We start from the raw sequence: 19691 nt of genomic DNA, 5'->3' as shown, positions 1-19691 counted from the left end.
TTATGTTTATAAAATGACTGTTTCAGGATATTGGGACATTCCTAGATTAAATATATCATGGGTTTCTTTTAAAATCTTTATTCTCTTTTTAATAATGAGTAGCAACTACTAAATTATTTGTTGCTTTTAGCTTAAGTTTTATGATGTTTACTTTTTAATATCAACTTTAAGCTTAATTTATTTACAGTAAGCTGCATCCATTTAGAATGTATAATTTGATGAGCTGTGACAAATGCCTGTAACTGTGAAACCACCAATACAAGATAAGAAAGAATTCTGTCGTGCCCAAACCTTAAGTGTTTATATTTGCTGTTAATTAGTAGCATTCTTTAAAAAAAAAAAAAAGCCGTAATGTATTTGGAGGTGGGGAGGGCATTTAGACTGCCTTCTCTGAATTCCTGAGGTTTTATTTTACTTACATTTTTCTGTTTGAAGAATATGCAGGCAATAATTGATGTTTCATTTCTTTCACTTATGTATAAAAAAGTTAAAGTATGGATAAACCCTGATTACCAAAAACACATTTTGAGCCAGTGGTAAAAGTTAAAATATACCTAAAAGTTGCTGATTTTTTTTCAGGCATGTATTCACTAGAATAGGGCTGTAAGTAAGTAATATTTCAGCTGTGTACCAGTTGTCAGTCATCACCTCTGTGAAGGTTATTGAAGGTCAAGACATAATTACTTGATCCTATCTGCATTCCATATCTTAATCTTACTGTGCTTGCCTGTAGTACTATTTATCTGTTTATGTGACCATCTCCCCTGCTATGGTTTATGTACATCCTAATTAACCTGAGTCATGGCTTAAGATGTAAACTTCTTGAGTCATCACCCCTCTCTCCTACTTATCTTCATATAGTTCTCTGTTTTCTCTTGTGATCTAGTTTCTCATCACTCTTCTCTCTTCCAAACTTTCTGTGGCCCCTTGAACCAATTTAGTGGTAAACAACTTGTTTGCTTTGCTATATCTTTAACCATTCAGTCAGATGCTGCTTCTGCTCTCTTTCTTGAAAGCTTGCTATTTCCTAAAGGTACCATTCCCACTGCAGCCCTCTGAAGTGGAGCCTATTCATTCTCCCATAGCCCCATGTCCTATCAGGTTGGCTAATAAGGTTGGTCTTCTCTTCACACCCCTATGCACTTGTGTAAAAAGCCCTGTTCCATTGAACAGGTCATGCCATTTTCTAGCTTTTCTACCATTCCAGACTGTCTCCAGACTGTGTCCATTTCTGACTTTTTTACCATTCCAGACTGTCTCTAGTTACTGAACCTGTGGCACCTAATTCATGGTCTTCCATTATATCCCAAGTTTTATTATCACCTTGAATAATTTTACCTCTACAAACATGACACAGAACCAAGATCGTAACCTTTTAGTTTCTTGGTCTCCTCATTCTCGACGATGTTGTATTCTTCATTGGCTACTGACTCCAGTGGCTCCATTGTAGATCTTACCTCTCATAACTACTCAACTTGTAAAAACCTAAATTCTCAAATGTCTTCCTTTCTGATCACAGTTTCCTGTTCTTCAAGCTTATCACCCAGTTATGCACACTATACATAATCTTTGAATACAGAGCGTGCTCCTGGCCATGATCTTCATATTACTTATCCAGCCCAGCTTCTATAGTCCACTGAGTTAACTATTCTCTTTAATTCCCTTAACCCATTGTCCTTCTATCACATGGGTTTGTCAGATAGGCAGTTCATCTAACTATCCACTTGATCTTTTCTTGAGCAGTCAGACCCCCAGAAAAAAATATATATATATACAACTGTGAAAATATTCTCTACTCTCAGTTGGGGCCAAAACATTACTATAAGCTTCGATATTTCCTTCTTTTCAAACCTTTATCTCTTTTTCCTCTTTCATGCTGAGATAGAAGTGCTCTTGGTTCTTATTTTACAGAGAAAATGTAATCCATTAGGATTGAACTTCCACAATTTCACGCTCAAACCTAAAACTTACACATTAATGCTAATTCTTTTTTTTTATCCCGTTATAACGGAAGAGATATTACTACTATCTAAGGCTCACCTTCCAGCTACATTGTGGATCCCTATCTTCCCAAGAACATTATTTATTTGATTTTCCCTATTTCTTTTATAGCTTCAATTTATCCGCCAGCTTCTATTGGTCAGTATGTAAACATGCTGAAATTATTTCCATCTTTAAAAAAATTTTAGGTGTCAGCTGATCTTCATCCTTTGGTTTCTAACTGACTTCCTGAAAGAGTTGCCTATACATCGTCCTCCCTGCTTTGCCTTCTGCTCCTTAGCTTACTCACTCTACCTTCTGCCACTGGTTTTCCTTTGGAACTATTTTTTCTGAAAGTCAGTAACTTCCTTTTTTGCTTAATTTGATGATGAGTCTCTAAATTTATCTTTTCTGACCTTTGCAGCTTTTGACAGTGTTAATATCTTTCTTAGATTCTCTGAATCTTCAGTCTCCTTGTTTTTCTTCCTGTTTGGTCACTCCTTTTCTGATACCGTTGTGGATTCTTGTCTTTTTTGTTGGTGTTTTTGAGACAGCGTCTCACTCTGTCACGCAGGGTGGAGTATAGTGGTACAGTCATAGCTCACTGCAGCCTTGGACTCCTGAGCTCAAATGACCCTCCTGCCTTAGCCTCCCAGTGCTGGGATTGCAGGCATGTGGCACCACACCCAGCTGACTCTTATTCTTTAAAAATGTGCTTCTGTAGACCTTATCCCAAGCCTGGGTCTTTTCTTCATGCTCTTCATTCTCCCTGGGTTATCTTACCTATTTCAGTGGCTTGCATATTGATATTAATTGATTCCCAAATCAGAATTCCCAAAATCAAAACCAGCCCAGATTGCTGTTTCTCATATATTCCCTTGATTATTCTGCAGGTGTCCTGAGACTTAATGTGCCTAAAGCTAACTATCTTTATCATCAAGTTCCTTCAATTTCCTTGTCATTAAATGACATTCTTATGTAGTTACTCAAGCCAGGAACCTGAGAGTCTTCCTTGATTTCTCTTTCTTCAACTCTCATTTCAAATTAATCACCAAATCTTTTTCATTTCTGATTTTTGGGTCCATCTATTTCGTTGCTAATACTGGTCACCACTGTCTTTCACCAGAATTACTGCAAACCCTTTCTAAATAGTTTTCTTACTCGTTTTGTCTCCTCCAATCCATTATCCATACCAAAGCCAGACTCATCCTTCTAAATTACCTGTCTGAGATGTTACACCAATGCATAAAACTCTTCAGTTGCTCTCCATTCATCTAATATATAGTTGTAGACTTTGTAATGTATCTCACCATAGTCCGATCTAGCCCTTACTTAGGTTTCTTATCATACTCCTCTTTTTATCTCTGACATTCTGTTCTCTAGCATGCTTTTGTTGGGGAGTCCAAGTTCATTCTCAGACTTGATTCAGTAGGATTCACAGGACTCAGTAAAGATGGTGTACTTGTGGTTAAATTTTACTACAGTGAAAGGATACAGATAACAATCAGCAATGGGAAAAGTCTCACAGGGCAGAGTCCAAGTGTAAGTTTCTAGATATCCAATCATAGTAAAGTCACAGGTGTGGTGTCTAGGGATGTTTTCTGTGGGGTCAGTCATATAGGCCAGCAGCTCCCATGTGACTTACTTATGCCTCCCAGAACAAAAACTGATATTCACATAAATCACATTGTTACGATAAACTGTCAGGGTTACATTGGTATAGCATCGCCAAGGCCTTAGGCGTGCAAAACCCATGCTCATCAGGTAGAGTATTCAAGGGCTCAGAAGTTATTTCTGAGAAGGTGGCAGCCAAGCTTGGTCCTGAAGACAGGCCTTTCTCGGTAATGTGAAAGGTTGGAACAACGCAGGCCTGCTGAGTTAATCTTATCAGGCACAAGGCTGAATTTCTTTTGTCTTCTTGAAGGACATTCATATTCACTGTCTTTATTAAGCTGCCGCGTGAATTTTTATTTGGCCTTGAATGTTTTCCCTTTCTATTGGTACACTCCTCAGCCCATTTGTGTCCTTGAAGAACCAGATGCTTTCTGTATGCTCCTACAGTACTTCTGTTTAGTTTGCATCCTTTAATACTCCAGTCTCCATGACAGCTTGTCATGGCATATAGGTTACATGGGGAAGAAAGAAAGGTAGGAGAAAAGAGATCAAAGCACTAGGGCTCTCAACCAACTGGAAGAACTTGTGCAGTGGGAATAATGTTAAGAAATTGTTGTCAGAAAGTGAAATAGTGGTTTTTTAAGGTTTTAGAGTTACAGGTGAAACTCTCAGGTTCCAAATAATCTCCTATAGATAACACATTCTTAATAGCTCCTTTTATGATGATTCCAGGTTCTGAACCTGGTATCAGGGCTAGCCTCCCTCAAAGCAGGGTGGCAGCTTGCTGCATTCTCTTTCTTGGGTGATTTGTATACAGTCACAAATGATGCTTCACAGGGCCTAGCACATAGTAAGTACTCTGTGAATGTCAGTCAGTTATAATAATAATAGTATGTCCCGTTTTCAAACTGGGTGTTATAGAAGCAGGGCAAGAAGTTAGGAGAAAAGAAGCTACTGCCTAAAAGAGTTGATTGAAAGAGATCATAAAGGTCAAGATATAATAGATAATTGGCCTTTGGGCTTTTCTTGCTTTGTATTGAACAAAGCAGAAATAAGTAGGTCAAAGGAGCTTGATAGCAAGCAGTGCCTCAGCAGTGGGTATGTTTCTCAGGCATCCACTGCCTATTTCTGTATCTTTAAGAAGAGATGCTGCTGTATCCACATCAGCCTAGATTTTAGAATTATAATTGATGGAGGGGGCAAAAGCTTTGTTGCTAATTTTAAAAAAAAGTTAATATTAAAATGAAAAGCCATCTAAAATTTTGGAACTTAATGAACATTTTTCCTTTTGTTCAAAAAGTGAATATAGTGAATTTTTGTTTCCCTGACATAATATTGTACATCTGAATTATGTTGATCATAGACCAAAGTTATCAACATTGTGTAGGCATTGGGTAATATTGTAAATCTGTTTTCTAAATGTGTAACTATATGAAAGAAGGTTGTTGGGATAATATCAAATGATGAAGGCATATGAAAGTTTATTGGAGTAATGTTTTTGAGGTAAGTTATCCAACCATTTAGGACTGTGGGAGCGTACCTTATCCAGAGTCATAATTATTGTAAATGAGATGGATTTGGTTAAAAAATAGACAAACAAACAACAACAAAAATGTTACTTCTTGTTTTTTGACTGTACTTTTTTTTTCCCTTTAACTCTGATAGAATATGGAAGGCTCCATGTTGACAATCAGCTTTGGAAGTTGGATGGAGCTACCTGGACTTAAATTTAAGGACTGGGTATCAAGTAAACGAAGGTAAAGATTAAACTGTATTAAAATTCTTTGGTGTACATTGAAAAAGAGAATGTGGAAAAATTTCAAAATATTTGTGATTTTGTCATGGCTGAAGAATATAAATGTACATGTCTTTCAAATAAAAATGTGTCCTTGAAGCAGTGATTATAATATGCTAGTTTTCATTTAGAGATGTTATAAAACTAAGCACAGAGGTAAGGGATTATTGCAGATTGGTTTCCTGTGACTTTTTGTTAATCATGGATTTATCTACTCTTTTGTTAAATCACTCTCTGTTTAGTTACTTTCTCATCCATCCATATATTATTTTTCATACTTTATTTTAATGAGTTGATATATAATTTTATGCATATTTCTTATATGAATACCTAAACTCTGCATACCTAAAGTGTTTGACTTTTAGGGTAAAGACTGTATATTGTATGATTGATAATTTAAAATTATGGATAAACTAGAATCTGGCTTATGGATAGCTAATTGGGTATGAAGGGACATATTTAAAAAAAAAAGTCTAAGAGTAGAACTGAGGGCCTGGCACAGTGGCAGCATTTTGGGAGGCTGAGGTGGGAGGATCACCTGAGGTCAGTTCGAGACCAGCCTAACCAACATGGTGAAACCCCGTCACCACTAAAAACACAAAATTAGCGGGGCGTGGTGGCACATGCCTGTAATCCCAGCTACTCGGGAGGCTAAGGCAGAGAACTGCTTGAATCCGGGAGGCAGAGGTTGCAGTGAGCCAAAATCACGCCACTGCACTCCAGCCTGAGCAACAGAGCAAGACTCTGTCTCAAATAAAAAAAAAAAAGTAGAACTGAGAAGAAATCTCATCTTGGAAAATTATAAATTTATTTGTTTTAAGGGAAAGATTCCAAAATTTAAAAAGAAATATGAAAATCCTATCATTTTCAAGGATAGTAAATATTAGAGAAGAATTACTAATACAGAGAATCTACTCTAATTTGACTACTCACAAAAACAGTAAGTGAAGCAAGAAGTCACGTAACCTTTGTTAGAACAGGGATATAACATTTGAGTACTTCAATTCCTGCTAGATAACAACCATGTTAATTCATAGAAATTTTCCTTAATTTGAGGAAATTCAGGGAGAGCAAATTTATATCATCATGGGTAATTGAGATTAAACCTTTCAAAAAATTCATTTTAGATTTTTCAAAAGAATTATATATGGGTTTGAAACTTGAAGTAAAATTAGGCAGGTTGTACAGTTCTTGATCTTCGTAAGTTGGCAAGTGAAATTGCTTAACACATTCTTCACTTTGTAAAAGGGTAAGAAAGAGAAAGCTTTATGATTTATGTACCAGAAGCATTTACTTTTCTAAATTATGAATATTGTGTTGAAGTAATATGTGCAGATGAATTTTGTGATAAATTTAGGTTTAGTTGCTGCCTTTGCATAGTGTTGAGAGAAGACTCTTAGGTCTCTAGAGATTGGTGGAGTTTGAGTTCTGACTCTGTGACTTCTAGTGTTGTGATCCTGAACAAATAAACTAGTCAGTTTTCCATCCTGTAAAATGGAGATGATAATACAGCCATGTATTGCTTAATGATGGTGATATGTTCTGAGAATTGAGTCATTAGGTGATTGCATTGGGCAAACATCATAAAGTGTACTTACACAAACCTCCATGGTATATAACCTGCTATACACTTAGGCTATAGGATATAGCCTGTTGCTCCTAGGCTACAACCCAGTACAGCATGTTGCTGTACTGAATACTGTAGGCAGTTGTAACACAATTGTGTTTTTGTATCTAAATATAGAAAAAGTACAGCAAAAATATGATATAAAAGATTAAAAATGGTATACCTGTATGAGGTGCCATACCAAAAATGGTATACCTGTATAAGGGCACTTACCATGAATGGAGCTTGGAGGGCCAGAAGTTGCTGTGGGTGAATCAGTCAGTGGTGAGTGAATGTGAAGGCCTAGCACATTACTGTACACTAAGGTACACTTTTTAAACACTGTACCCTTAGGGTACACTGAATTTATTTTTTAAAAAGTAATTGTACCACAACTTTAAGATGGCTATGATGTCACTAAGCTGTAGGAGTTTTTCAGCTCCTTTGTAATCCTTTATGGGACCATTGTTGTGTATGCTGTCCTTTGTTGATTGAATTATGTGACACATGACTGAAGAAGTAAAAATCGAAAGTTAATACTAAATCTTAATTATAATTATTAAATTTTAAAAGAAAAATTTTTGCGAACTTCCCATTACAAGTTACAAACAGTCCCTGATTAATAATGGTTTGACTTAAGGTTTTTAGACTTTAAGGTGGTACCAAAGTGATGTGCATTTTATACAAACTATACTTTGGATACCAATACATCTATTTTGTTTTTCACTTTCAGTATAGAATTCAGTAAGTCACATGAGATACTCAACACTTTATTATAAAATAGGCTTATTGTTAGATGATTTTGCCCAACTGTAGGCTAGTGTAAGTGCTCTGAGCACATTTAAGGCAAGCTAGGCTAAGCTTTGATGTTCAGTAAGCTAGTTATTAAATGCATTTTTGACTTAAAATATTTTCAGCTTACATGATTGGTCTTTCAGGACAAACCCCATTGTAAATTGAGGAGCATCCACATCATGAATTATGTCAAGTAATTTGTTTCTTATCTCTGATTGGGGCAGGGGATTTTGCTTGTTGCTTTGAACTTTGGAAAATGACATATAGACTAATGCAAGTTTTTCATAAAGAACAGTTATGTTTTAGCTCTGCTTATGAGTAGGAAAACACATAGAGTGAAATGTCATCTATTATTTACCTAGATGTAAGATGACTTTGTTTAGCAAAAGACAGATCTGAATTATTTTCAGTTATTAGGAAAACAGCAGTGTATTAAAATTCATTTCAAGATGGTATTTTTAATTTTAAGAAGCATAGATATTACAGTTAGACCTGCTCAGTGATTGTCATGAAAATAATTCAGTTGATAGTTATAGATTATAATTGTGAGATAAAGTAGTCCAATTTTCAAATATCCACATTTTAATACCTTCATTTAATGAAAGTTTTATCAAGCAGTGTGTTTGAACAGACACTATTCATGGCATTGGGGAAACAAATGCGTTAAATATAGTCTCTGCTCTCATGGAACTACTTCTTCTTTTACTAAAAGTAATTCATGAAGATTTTTTACTAAAAATAGAATTTTTTTTTAAGTGTTAGGATAATGTATAGCTAAGATAGCCCAGCAGAATTAAAAAACTATAAAAGCTTACTAGGTAGATGATAATCATGTAAACTGAAAGTAGTATCCTTATAGGATATTTTTCCTTTTCCTTTTTTAGGAACCTAAAAGGGGATCGAGTTATGCCAGAGGAAATAGCTCGCTACTATAAACATTATGTAAAAGTCATGGGTCTTCAGAAGAATTTCAGAGAGAATACTTACATAACTTCCGTATCAAGACTCTACAGAGATCAAGATGATGATGATAGTCAAGACAGAGATATTTCAACAAAGATAGAGAAGTCAAACTTTATCAAGAGAAACTGGGAAATTAGGGGTTATCAGCGAATAGCTGATGGTTCTCATGTTCCCTTCTGCCTCTTTGCTGAGAATGTAGCACTGGCAACTGGAACGTTGGATTCTCCTGCCCATCTGGAAATTGAAGGGGAAGATTTTCCTTTTGTGTTTCATTCAATGCCTGAATTTGGAGCTGCTATAAACAAAGGAAAGTTGCGTGGCAAAGTGGATCCAGTGTTAATTGTAGGTTCTGGGCTTACTGCTGCTGATGCAGTACTGTGTGCTTACAATAGTAATATCCCCGTGATTCATGTGTTTCGCAGACGAGTAACTGATCCAAGCTTAATTTTCAAACAGCTTCCCAAAAAGCTGTATCCTGAATATCATAAAGTTTATCATATGATGTGTACTCAGTCATACTCTGTAGACTCAAATCTTTTATCTGATTATACCAGCTTTCCTGAGCACCATGTGCTTTCCTTTAAGTCGGACATGAAATGTGTTCTCCAAAGCATTTCTGGATTGAAGAAAATATTTAAGCTGTCTGCAGCAGTAGTATTGATAGGTTCTCATCCTAATCTGTCTTTTCTGAAGGATCAAGGGTGTTACCTAGGCCATAAGTCAAGCCAACCAATCACATGTAAGGGTAATCCTGTGGAAATAGATACATTTACCTATGAGTGTATAAAAGAAGCTAACCTTTTTGCATTGGGTCCTTTGGTTGGAGACAATTTTGTTCGATTTTTAAAGGGAGGGGCACTGGGTGTTACACGCTGTTTAGCTACAAGACAGAAGAAAAAGCATTTGTTTGTTGAAAGAGGAGGAGGAGATGGGATAGCTTAAAGCAAGTTTACAAGTAATTAAAATGGACAGTTTGCTGTTAAAGATTTTTAATAGTGGTTTTGCAGTGTGCTGGCTTGAATTTTCTGGACTTAACTGAAGGAGAGCCTCAAACTATAGTAACTTCATTTTTAAAAGTTACTAGAATTTGGTATCTTGATTTATATTGTAATGTTTCAAAGGTGTCAGTGTCAGACAAATAGAAACACTGCCAACTTGGTGTATCTTAAGCTTTCACTTAACTAAAACATTCTTTTCTTCCAAAACTTATTTTTCGTGATCGTTTTTGGTTATTTATTATACTCAATTCCAAAATAGTACAGCCTTGAATCTATAAAACTGTGCAGTCATTATGCCAGAAATTATCTTAAATATATAATGGGCCACCTTGCTGTTCAAAGGGTGGTGCAAGGTCCTGCAGCATCTTCTTCATCTGTAGCTTGTTAGAAATGGGCCCTACAACTTCCTGCATTTTAACAAGATCCCCAAGGGATATGTATGCTCATAAAAATTTGAGACACACTGTGTGTTAAATGAAAATGATACAAGGTATGTATACTGGGGGTGGGGTGAGGGTAGGAGGCATTTACAACTCAGATTTTATTTATTTTGAAATTATCAATTGTATAAATCTAATTTATTACCAAATAGGGTCTTTTAAAAAATATTTTTATTGTTGAAACCTTGACAGGTACTTCATATTCTAATAATTTCAACAGTCCAATAATGTGTTATACACTTTGACATCCAAGAACTCACCAAGATATTTTTCAGAGATTTATTCTAGATTTAACTATCATAGCATTTAACGAGTCTGATTTGTAGTTCAATAAATTGTGGGTTGAACTACTTATCCCTGTGTGAACACTGAATTACTTTCTGTCACTGAAACTAAGGTATTTGGGTGTGGTAAGTACTTCTAAAATTGTTATACTGTTTGGGCATTGTCTGAATTATTAAAGGTTAAAATAAAAATAAAGTCAACATTTTTCTTTTCCATTCCAAAGGTGTACTTAGAGATCTATAATAGTATTCATTGGAGATGACATAGCAGCTCATATCATGGTTTATTGGATTTATGTGTTCTAATTATCTTTATATAAGTGTGTTTACTGTCTGTGTTTTCACACAAACCGCTAGAATTTTTAATGTTAAGACAAAAACATCTTCTGAAGTTCTCCATTGCAAATTGAATTTTTCAGTCATTTTCTCTCTTTTTTATTTTTTGGTACAATTACTTCATCTGGAATGTCTTCATTGAACTTCTCGTTATTCTATTTTTCTTAGAATTAAAAGTGGATTACGTGTGTTTTTCTGTTCATTTTATTGCAGTATTAAATGCTTAGCTTATTACAACCATAATTCACTATACAAATATTATTGTATAGAATATATTTGCGTCATCAACTAATTGCTTCAGATGAATTCTTAGACTCTTGATAACATCACACCTAATTTAACTTGATTTTACAAGCTGTACAATCCAATTTTAGTTTTCTATTGTGATAACTTTTTTCAAACCAGTTTCACATCTTAATGAAATAACATTCTCTGACTGCACTTGCTTCAGTACTCTCTTGCTTGCCTGTTTTTGACCTCTGCATGAGTTGGATTAGATGTTTTTCTTACTGTCACTTCTAAATAGAAAATGACAGTGTTATAAAAAAGGGAAGGATAAAACCTTTGACATCCCCTTGTGTCTCAAAAGTCCACACTTACTCAAACAATGGCTTTTTTGTGATGAGGGTATTTGTTAAAAAAAAAAAAAGAGAGACTTCAAGAAAAATAAAGGTTCAGTGGAGCTGCAGATAAACCTGGTGAATCATTTCATCTTTGGTAATCTTCCATTTCCTGAGTTCTTCCTCAACCCAGGCTGTCCTGTATGGTATATAACATTCAGGCATTTTCTCTGATATACTATACTTTCATACTCTATAAATTTCTGTCCCATAATTCCAACACTTTACATTTTTACTTTAGTATCGACTAGCTATATTCATGGAAGGGAAAAATCACTAAATACTTGTCTAGTTATAGCATGATGTGAGCATCTCCTCTTCATCCCTCGATGCCTGGCTTGGTGTCTGGCAAACAGTCCATAATTAGCAGATGTTGAAAGACTGTTTACAAAGCAGAATTTATTTGGGGATTTAAAGTGCAATGATACAACAAAAAGATTTAATTACAGCTTCCAGTGTTTTGAGTATGTGAACCATATCCAACTTTTTTGAAAATCTAAAGTTTTATGTAATACATTGCTGTGGCATCAAATTTTAGTTGTTTGTATTAGTCAATAGGAAGTGGTGGAAAATTTCTAAATCAGCTATTAAATAAAAGCAACTTCCACTAAATCTCAGCATTTGGAACACTGGAGAACCCAGAATGGAACAAAATTAGACTGAATGTAAATGTCATTTAAAAATCTAACTGGGGCTGGGCACAGTGGCTCACGTCTGTAATCCCAAAACTTTGGGAGGCTGAGGCAGGTGGATCACCTGAGGTTAGGAGTTCAAGACCAGCCCTGCCAACATGGTGAAACCTCATCTCTACTAAAAATACAAAAGCTAGCCAGGCGTGATGGTGGGTGCCTGTAGTCCCAGCTACTTGGGAGGTGAGGCACAAGAATTGCTTGAACCTGGGAAGCAGAGGTTGCAGTGAGCTGAGACTGCACCACTGTACTCCAGCCTGGGCCTCAGAGTGGAACTATCTGAAAAAAAAATATTAAAAATCTAACTCAGTTAGAAAGGCTGCTTGCTGCATAGACCCATTTTGATCTGATCATACAGCCTTTTAAAAAGTTGTGTACATTCCTTGGTGTGGGGGGATAAAGGGTCTGAGTCCCCTAGGGCTAGTCTGAAGAGTATGTGAAATAAGGATTAAAGAGACACCCTGATTATTTTGAACAGCCCCCTCTCTGCCCCCCGCATGCAGGTTATTCAAGAGAAATGGTGTCTTTGGGGAAGGAACCGGGTAAAAAAGGTAAAGATGATGACTGATAAAGCATAAAAAGAATGAAAACCTTCAAATTAAAAATAAAAGGATGGCATCCTGGTTTTAATCATGATGGAGTAATAAGAATGGGGCTTACCCTTTACTGTAAGAATCAACTACAAAACTCTTGAAAATACATAAAGCAGTGTTTTCACACAGTTGTAGACAGCAGTCCAGGACTGATTTTTAAGATTTTTAAGAGAAGTAACAAGCGGTGAGCTCCATAATCACCCTTTCTGCTTGAAGGTACTTTGCAAACTAACATAAAGTGGAGTATGTCTGGTTGGAAGAAAATAACACAGTATAGGGTTCCTGCTAGAATTTGCTGAGCAGAGTACTGGGGAGGAGGAAGCTGCAGAGAAGCAGCTGCAGAAATCTGCATAATTTTCTTACATGTGGCACAATACTAAACAGTACAGGGAGAAACCATGGGGCTTTAGGGATTAGCAGCTCTAAGTTAGGGGTTGAGTGGAGACTTTGAAGGTATTCAGTTCTGGAAGACTTTGGAATTCTGGCCAAATAGCAGAGCCACCACCTCAAGCGTTCAAATGAAACCCCAAAAAGGCTATGCCTTGCCAATAGGGGTACCTTAATTTGCCCCAAACTAAGCCGCAACAGGATCAAGCAGGTCTGTGAGTAAACTGCCTGCCAGCACAAGACTTGACACTCCTCAAGGAAGACAAAATCCAGACTAACAACAGCATCAACAATGTCCAGCACACAGTAAAAGATTACTGGGTGTCCAGACAAGAAAATGTGACACAACCAGAAAAAACAAGCAATCAAAACAGATCTAAGAATTGATACAAATGTTGGAAATCGCAGACAAGTACTTTAAAACAGTTAATATGTTCAAAATATTAAAATGACACTAAAGAAGTGGGGAATCTCAGAAGAAATACTAAAAAGTGAACATTGTATAGCTGAAAAGTACATTCTGAAAAGAAAAATTCACTAGATGAGCTTAACATACAGGACACTGGAGAAGAAAAGATCAATGAACTTGAGGACAGGTTAATATAAACTATCCCAACAAAGCATAAAGAAAACTAAAAAAATAATTGTAAGACTTGATGGGATAATATCAAGTGTCTAACATGTATAGTTGGAATTCAAAAGGAGAGGAAGACTGAGCCAGAAAAATACACATTTGGAGAATAAAAAGCAGAAAAATTTCCAAATTTCATTTAAGAAATCTACAACCCATAGATCCAAGAAACTCACACTGCAAACAGGATAAAAAGGAAATCACACCTATGCACCTAACAGACTGCTGAAAAGTAGGAAAGTTTAAAAGCTGTCGGAGAAAAAAGGGAACAATGATAAGAAATACATGACTAGGAAAAATGCAATCAAGAAGACAGTCTTAAATATCTTTGAATTGCTGAAGTAAAAATACTGCCAAACTAAAATTCTATATCCAGTGAAAATATTCTTCAAAACAAAAGTGAAATAGTCATTTTTGGATATGTGAAAGTTGAGAAAATATGCTGTCAGAAGACCTGCACTGCAAAAGGTGGAAATTCTTCACACTAAGGTACATGATACCTGCATGTATCTACATGAAAGAAAGAAAAATGCCAGAAATGGTAAATAAAAATTATGTATTTTCTCATTTCTTAAATTATTCAAAATCCAGTTGACTGTTGAGAATGTGTTTAAGCATAAACAATTTAAACAAAAAGTAAAAAACTGTATGATTTAGGACATGTAGAGTAAAATATACCATAATTATAGCACTGTACAGAAAGACAACGAGAAGTATACTTCCCCCCTCCACGCCCGAGAGAGGGTATCACTCTGTCTCCCAGGCTTGACTGCAGTGGTGTAATCTTGGCTCACTGCAGCCTCAACATCCCAGTCTCAAGCGATCCTCCTGCCTCAGCCTCCCAAGTAGCTGGGACCACAGGCAAGTGCCACCACACACAGCTAATTTTTTGTAGAGATGGGGTTTTGCCATATTTGCCCAGGGTGATCTTAAACTGAGCTCAAGCGATCTGCCTGCCTTAGCCTCCCAAAGTGCTGGGATTACAGGCATGAGCCACTGTATGCGGCAGAAGTATACTTTTATCAGGTGTATACATTATACAATTAGTGGTGTGTTATTTTAGATAAGAATCCATATCCTTATGGTAACTACTAAAAACAAGTAAAAGGTACAACTATAAAGCCAATAGAAGAGATGAAATGGAATACTAAACAATAACTCAAGGCAGAAAAAGAGAAACAAGGGACAGTGAGAAAATAAGCATGATCATATACTCCAACTCAACCACAGCAATAATTATATTTACATACAAGTGGCTTAAGCACCACACACTTAAAAGCAAAGATCATTAAAAAGCAACAAGGTTTACAATAGCTTTATCCAAATATAAAGATACCAATAGGTTATAAGTAAAACTGGAAAAAGACATACCATGAAAACACTAATAAAAGACTTCAAGTATTAGAGATAGATATTTTATCACGAAATGTTTAGTTAATGGAAAACATATCAATTCTAAATGTATATGCACCTAATTATTGAGTTTTAAGATACATAAAAGACAATGGAGAACTAAGGTGAGACAAACTCACAATCATAGTTGGAGATTGAGTAGACAAAATCAAAGGATGTAAGAGATATTCAATGGCATTACCAACCGCTGATCTGACATATATAGAAAAACTACACTCCTAAACTGCAGAATACTCATTCTTTTTACATGCAACCAGAATATTCACCAAAACGGGCCAACAATATGCTTGCCCATAAAACAAGTCTCAAAACATTTAAAAAGATTAAAATATTACTGAATATGATCTCTGACCACAGTGGAATTTTAGAAATAGTATCATATAGAAATAAATAAGAATTAACTATTACATCTTTTGGTAGATGGAAAAATTATATTTGGAAATTAGTCCATATGTCAATGAAAAAAAATCACAGGGAAATTGGGGCATTTTTTGAGCCAAAAGATCACACAAGTAACCAAATTTATCACATGCAGCTAAAGAGGTGTGTTGAGTGAAATTCTAAATACTCAGTTTTGAAGATGGGTTTAAAATCAATGATCTACAATGGACTAGGGAAAAGGGGCAAATTAACCCTAAGTAAGCCGAAGGAAGGAAAGTGAAAATCAATGAAATAGAAAAACGAGAGGCCAGGCGCAGTGTTTCATGCCTGTAACCCCAGCTACTCAGGAGCCTGAGGCAGGAGAATCGCTTGAACCTGGGAGGCGGAGGTTGCAGTGAGCCAGATCGGGTCACTGCACTCCACCCTGGGTGACACTGAGACAGTCTCAATAAATAAATAAATAAATAAATAAATAAATAATAGAAAAAGGACATACACTAGAGAAAAATTAATGAAATTAAATGTTCTTCAAAAAATTTTAATATAATTTATAAAGCTCTAGCTAGATAAGAACTAAAGAACACAAGATTCAGATAACAAGAGACTCCACGACATATTACAGCCATTTTAACACAAATACTATAAACTTTTATACCAATACATTTCACAACTTACTGGAAAATGTGAAGTCCTTAAAAGACACAAACTACTGAAACTACTAGAGGCAGAACATCTATAGCTCCTTGAGAGAAAAAATACAGACATTTAACATTGCATTGATAGCCACTGTAACAGGTAAGAAAAAGAAAAGACAAAAACAATTGGAAGGAAGAAGTAAAACTGCCTGTATTCACCAATGACATGATTGTGTACTTAAAATCCTAAGGAATCTGCGGGGAAAAAAAAAAAAATGCCAGAATAGGTGAGTTTAGCAAGTTCACAGGATCCAAATTCTATACACCAAAAGTAATTGTATTTTCATATAGAAGAAATAAATCATTGCAAGATGAACTTTTTGAAAGTATCATTTACAGTACCAAAAAAATGCTTAGGGACAGATTTAAAACAGATGTCCAAGCCTCTACAGTGAAACTACAAAACAATGTGGAAAGAGTAGATCGATCGAAGTAAATGAATAGACATATTACATGCATGGAATGGAAGACTGAATATTTTTAAGATGTCAGTTCTTCACAAATTTATTTTTAGATTCAGCACAATAATTCTAGCCTATTTTTGGGATAGAAATTGACATGCTCAGAGGACTGATGTATCAGACTTCTAGACTTCCTACATAGTCCTGACTTACCATTTTTCGACTAGATGGTAGTATAAGAGTGATACACATTCAATAGAAAGCCTACTTTGAATTTTGTTCTTTTCCCTGGCTAGTAATGTGCCCATACAATACTTAATCTTGCAATGCTGGACAGCAGCAGCAAGCCGCAGCTCCCAGTCAGCCACAGCATCAGGAGGGTAAAAACTGATTCTTGCTCTTTGTGAAGAACACTATTCCTGCTAAACCGTCAGTGTCAGTGCCCTTAGTGCCTTCAACCAATGCTTCTACTCAAGCCTAATCAGTAGGGAAATTGATAATCCTGTTGCTGTAGTATTCCCCATCATGCCGCAATTTTAGTGCAATGCTTCAAACATTCTTCAGGCCCAGTGTGCTTTCAGCTGTGTATGTTAATAAGTAGCTATACAATCATTCTGTTTTTTGCTTTCAGTTTAGTATTTAATAAATTAGATGAGCTATTCAGTACTTTACAATGAAACAGTCTTTGTGTTAGATGATTTTGCCCAACTATAGGCTAATGTGTCATGAGTACATTTAAGGTAGGCTAGGTTAAGCTATGATGTAGGTTAAGGTGGATTAAATGCACTTTTGACTTAAATTACAGTATTTTCAACTTACGTTGCGTTTATCCCAACTTAAGGAGCATCTGTGCAGCTACAGTAATTCAAGGCAGTGTGGTATGAGTGCAAGGATGGATAAACATTTCAATGTAACAGAACAGAAAGTCCAGAAACAGATCCACCATTATGGTTAACTGATTTTTTACTAAATGGCAATGTAATTTAATGAGGAAGGGATAATTCTTTCAATAAACAGTGTTACAATGACTGGATACTTGTATGGGGGAAAAAAGAACCCTGATCCATAATTCACAACATACATATCAATTCAAGATGGATCACAAATATAAAAAATAAAGTTTATATAATAAAGCAGAATACCTGAAATCTTGGGGTTAAATTGGAGAGAAAAAATATAAAACATAAAAGAAAAAAATAAATTTGACCTTCAAAATTTAAAACTTCTATTCATCAAAAGACATAAAGAAAATAGTCAAGCCACAAACTAGGTGTAATATTCTCAATACATACATCTGACAAGAGACTTGCATCTAGAATGTATAAAGAATTTCTATGACCCAATTATAGTTATCAGGGATATACAAATTAAAACCAAAATGAAACATCACTACACACCCATTGGAATGGTTAAAAGGAAAAATACTGACACCACCAATATTTGTAAAGATAGGAGGTACCAGAATTCTCATTCATTATATTCATAAATTTACAAATATAAAAATTGCTATAGGTAGGGCAGTCTTAGAAAGGGATTGTGGGCATGACAGAGACCAATATTAATCTGTCCATTATATTCCTTAACTGTAAAATGGAGACCATATGTTCCACCAGCTTCACTCGGTAATTATGATACATGGCTATTAACAGACTCAAATGACTCCATTTCATCAATTAATATGCCCTGTCAATTCTACTTCTAAGGTATCCCATGTTCTCTCCAATGTCATACCACTATCATAATTTAAGTGTTCATAACTCTCTATAATATTTCAATAATCTAACTGATCTCAATGCATATAGTAGAAATTGCAGACTGACTCACCTAATTTCTGCTCCCTAGGAAGGCTGAGAAGCTTTAAAAAAAAAACTTCATTTCCCTAACTCCCTTGCAGCTGGAGTTCCACCTGCAAGTAGCCAGAACTTGGAAGTAAGTTTAATTTGGTTCTGGCAAGTAGATGCACTTCCACAAGATTTGGAAGGTGAGAGTGATGTAGAGGCCAACCTCTTGTCCCTTTTGTTGCTTCTGTTTACAAGGGAAGTCATGGAAATATGGCCTCCATTCCTCACTGTTCCATTTCTCATTCTCCAGACAACTAAGCAGTTGTAGTGATTCTTGATTGGAGCTTCCTTCTTGCTGGATCACAGGTACATGAATATATTCTCGAACACAAGAGTTGAAAATCACTTGTCAATAAAGTTTGAAAAAAGACATTCGTTGTTTCTTACCATCTCCCTTTAAGGTAGAAAAAGAAAACAATCTCACCATTTCTACTTTTTAAGTAGGAAAACTAGGACTCTAAATAAGCTCAAAACAGACACACACCCAGCTCAGTAAGACCACCAAAAATGGATACAGGTCTTTCCATTCTGGTGAAAACTAAACCCATGTTTGATGAAGTCTCCACATGGTATTCAGTTTCTAGTACTAGAACAACATGTAGGTGACATCTGCACCACTGAAGCCATTTTGTTTGGATCACTAGAGTTTAGGTAAGACTACAGCAAAATGGAAAAGAAATAATAATAAAAAATATATTGATATTCCTATAATTTTTAATCTACTAAGTAAAAAAGCAAGGTGTAGAACACTGTATATGTTATGCCATCATTTGTGTAGGAAATTATTTAAAAATAGGAATTTGAATAGGACTCAAAAATCCCAGGAAAGATTCATAAGAAATGAGTATCATGAATTTTTTCTCCGGGGAACCAAGTAGCTAGGACAATGGTGGAAGGGTGACTTTAGTCTTTACCTTATGTACATTTAGAATTTTGAACTGTGACTAAATAACTATTTAATAAACAAAACACATTGAAAAATGAAAAAAAAAAAAAGATGCAATGAGAAAGCCTGAAAACAGAGTAACTGTTACACACAAAAGAATCAAAGTTTTGTGCATTTTATTTAATAAATTTAGGCCATAAAATATTGTAACTTAAATCTCTTCTATATACTATATATATTCATATAACCTTGTTGGCCTGAAGTAGATGTTTACTAGGAAGTTTTTCCATGGCTTCTTTTTAAAATCCTCAGTTATCTTCTCCTTTTTAAATAAGGATTGTAT

The 19691-nt window shown here is 35.5% G+C and overlaps 2 protein-coding genes across 7 annotated transcripts in view; one reads left to right on the top strand and one right to left on the bottom strand.

Moving 5' to 3' along the window:
- Nucleotides 1–10545, top strand: part of LOC105497287 (oxidative stress induced growth inhibitor family member 2) — a 23848-nt gene extending 13303 nt beyond the window's left edge. For all 5 annotated transcript variants that reach the window (XM_011768299.3, XM_011768301.3, XM_011768297.2 and 2 more), the window contains 2 exons: nt 5260–5351; nt 8675–10545. In XM_011768299.3, coding sequence (XP_011766601.1) covers nt 5260–5351; nt 8675–9695 — 1113 coding nt within the window. In that variant the 3' untranslated portion in view covers nt 9696–10545. The remainder of the gene's footprint in view (nt 1–5259; nt 5352–8674) is intronic.
- LOC105497284 (nibrin) overlaps nt 6577–19691 on the bottom strand; it is a 62426-nt gene continuing 49311 nt past the window's right edge. Inside the window, exons 16-17 of one of the 2 annotated variants that reach the window (XR_011606384.1) lie at nt 19597–19691; nt 6577–18856 (exon numbers count right to left, since the gene is read on the bottom strand). Coding sequence is in view for 1 of the 2 variants with exons in the window: in XM_011768293.2 (XP_011766595.2) it covers nt 19661–19691 (31 nt within the window). In the remaining variant the exon portion in view is untranslated. The other variant, XM_011768293.2, reaches the window with a different exon arrangement.

This window comes from Macaca nemestrina, chromosome 8 (assembly GCF_043159975.1).
Source record: "Macaca nemestrina isolate mMacNem1 chromosome 8, mMacNem.hap1, whole genome shotgun sequence".
In the NCBI taxonomy this organism is placed as follows: domain Eukaryota; kingdom Metazoa; phylum Chordata; class Mammalia; order Primates; family Cercopithecidae; genus Macaca; species Macaca nemestrina.
This window is presented reverse-complemented; position numbering and strand designations above follow the sequence as displayed.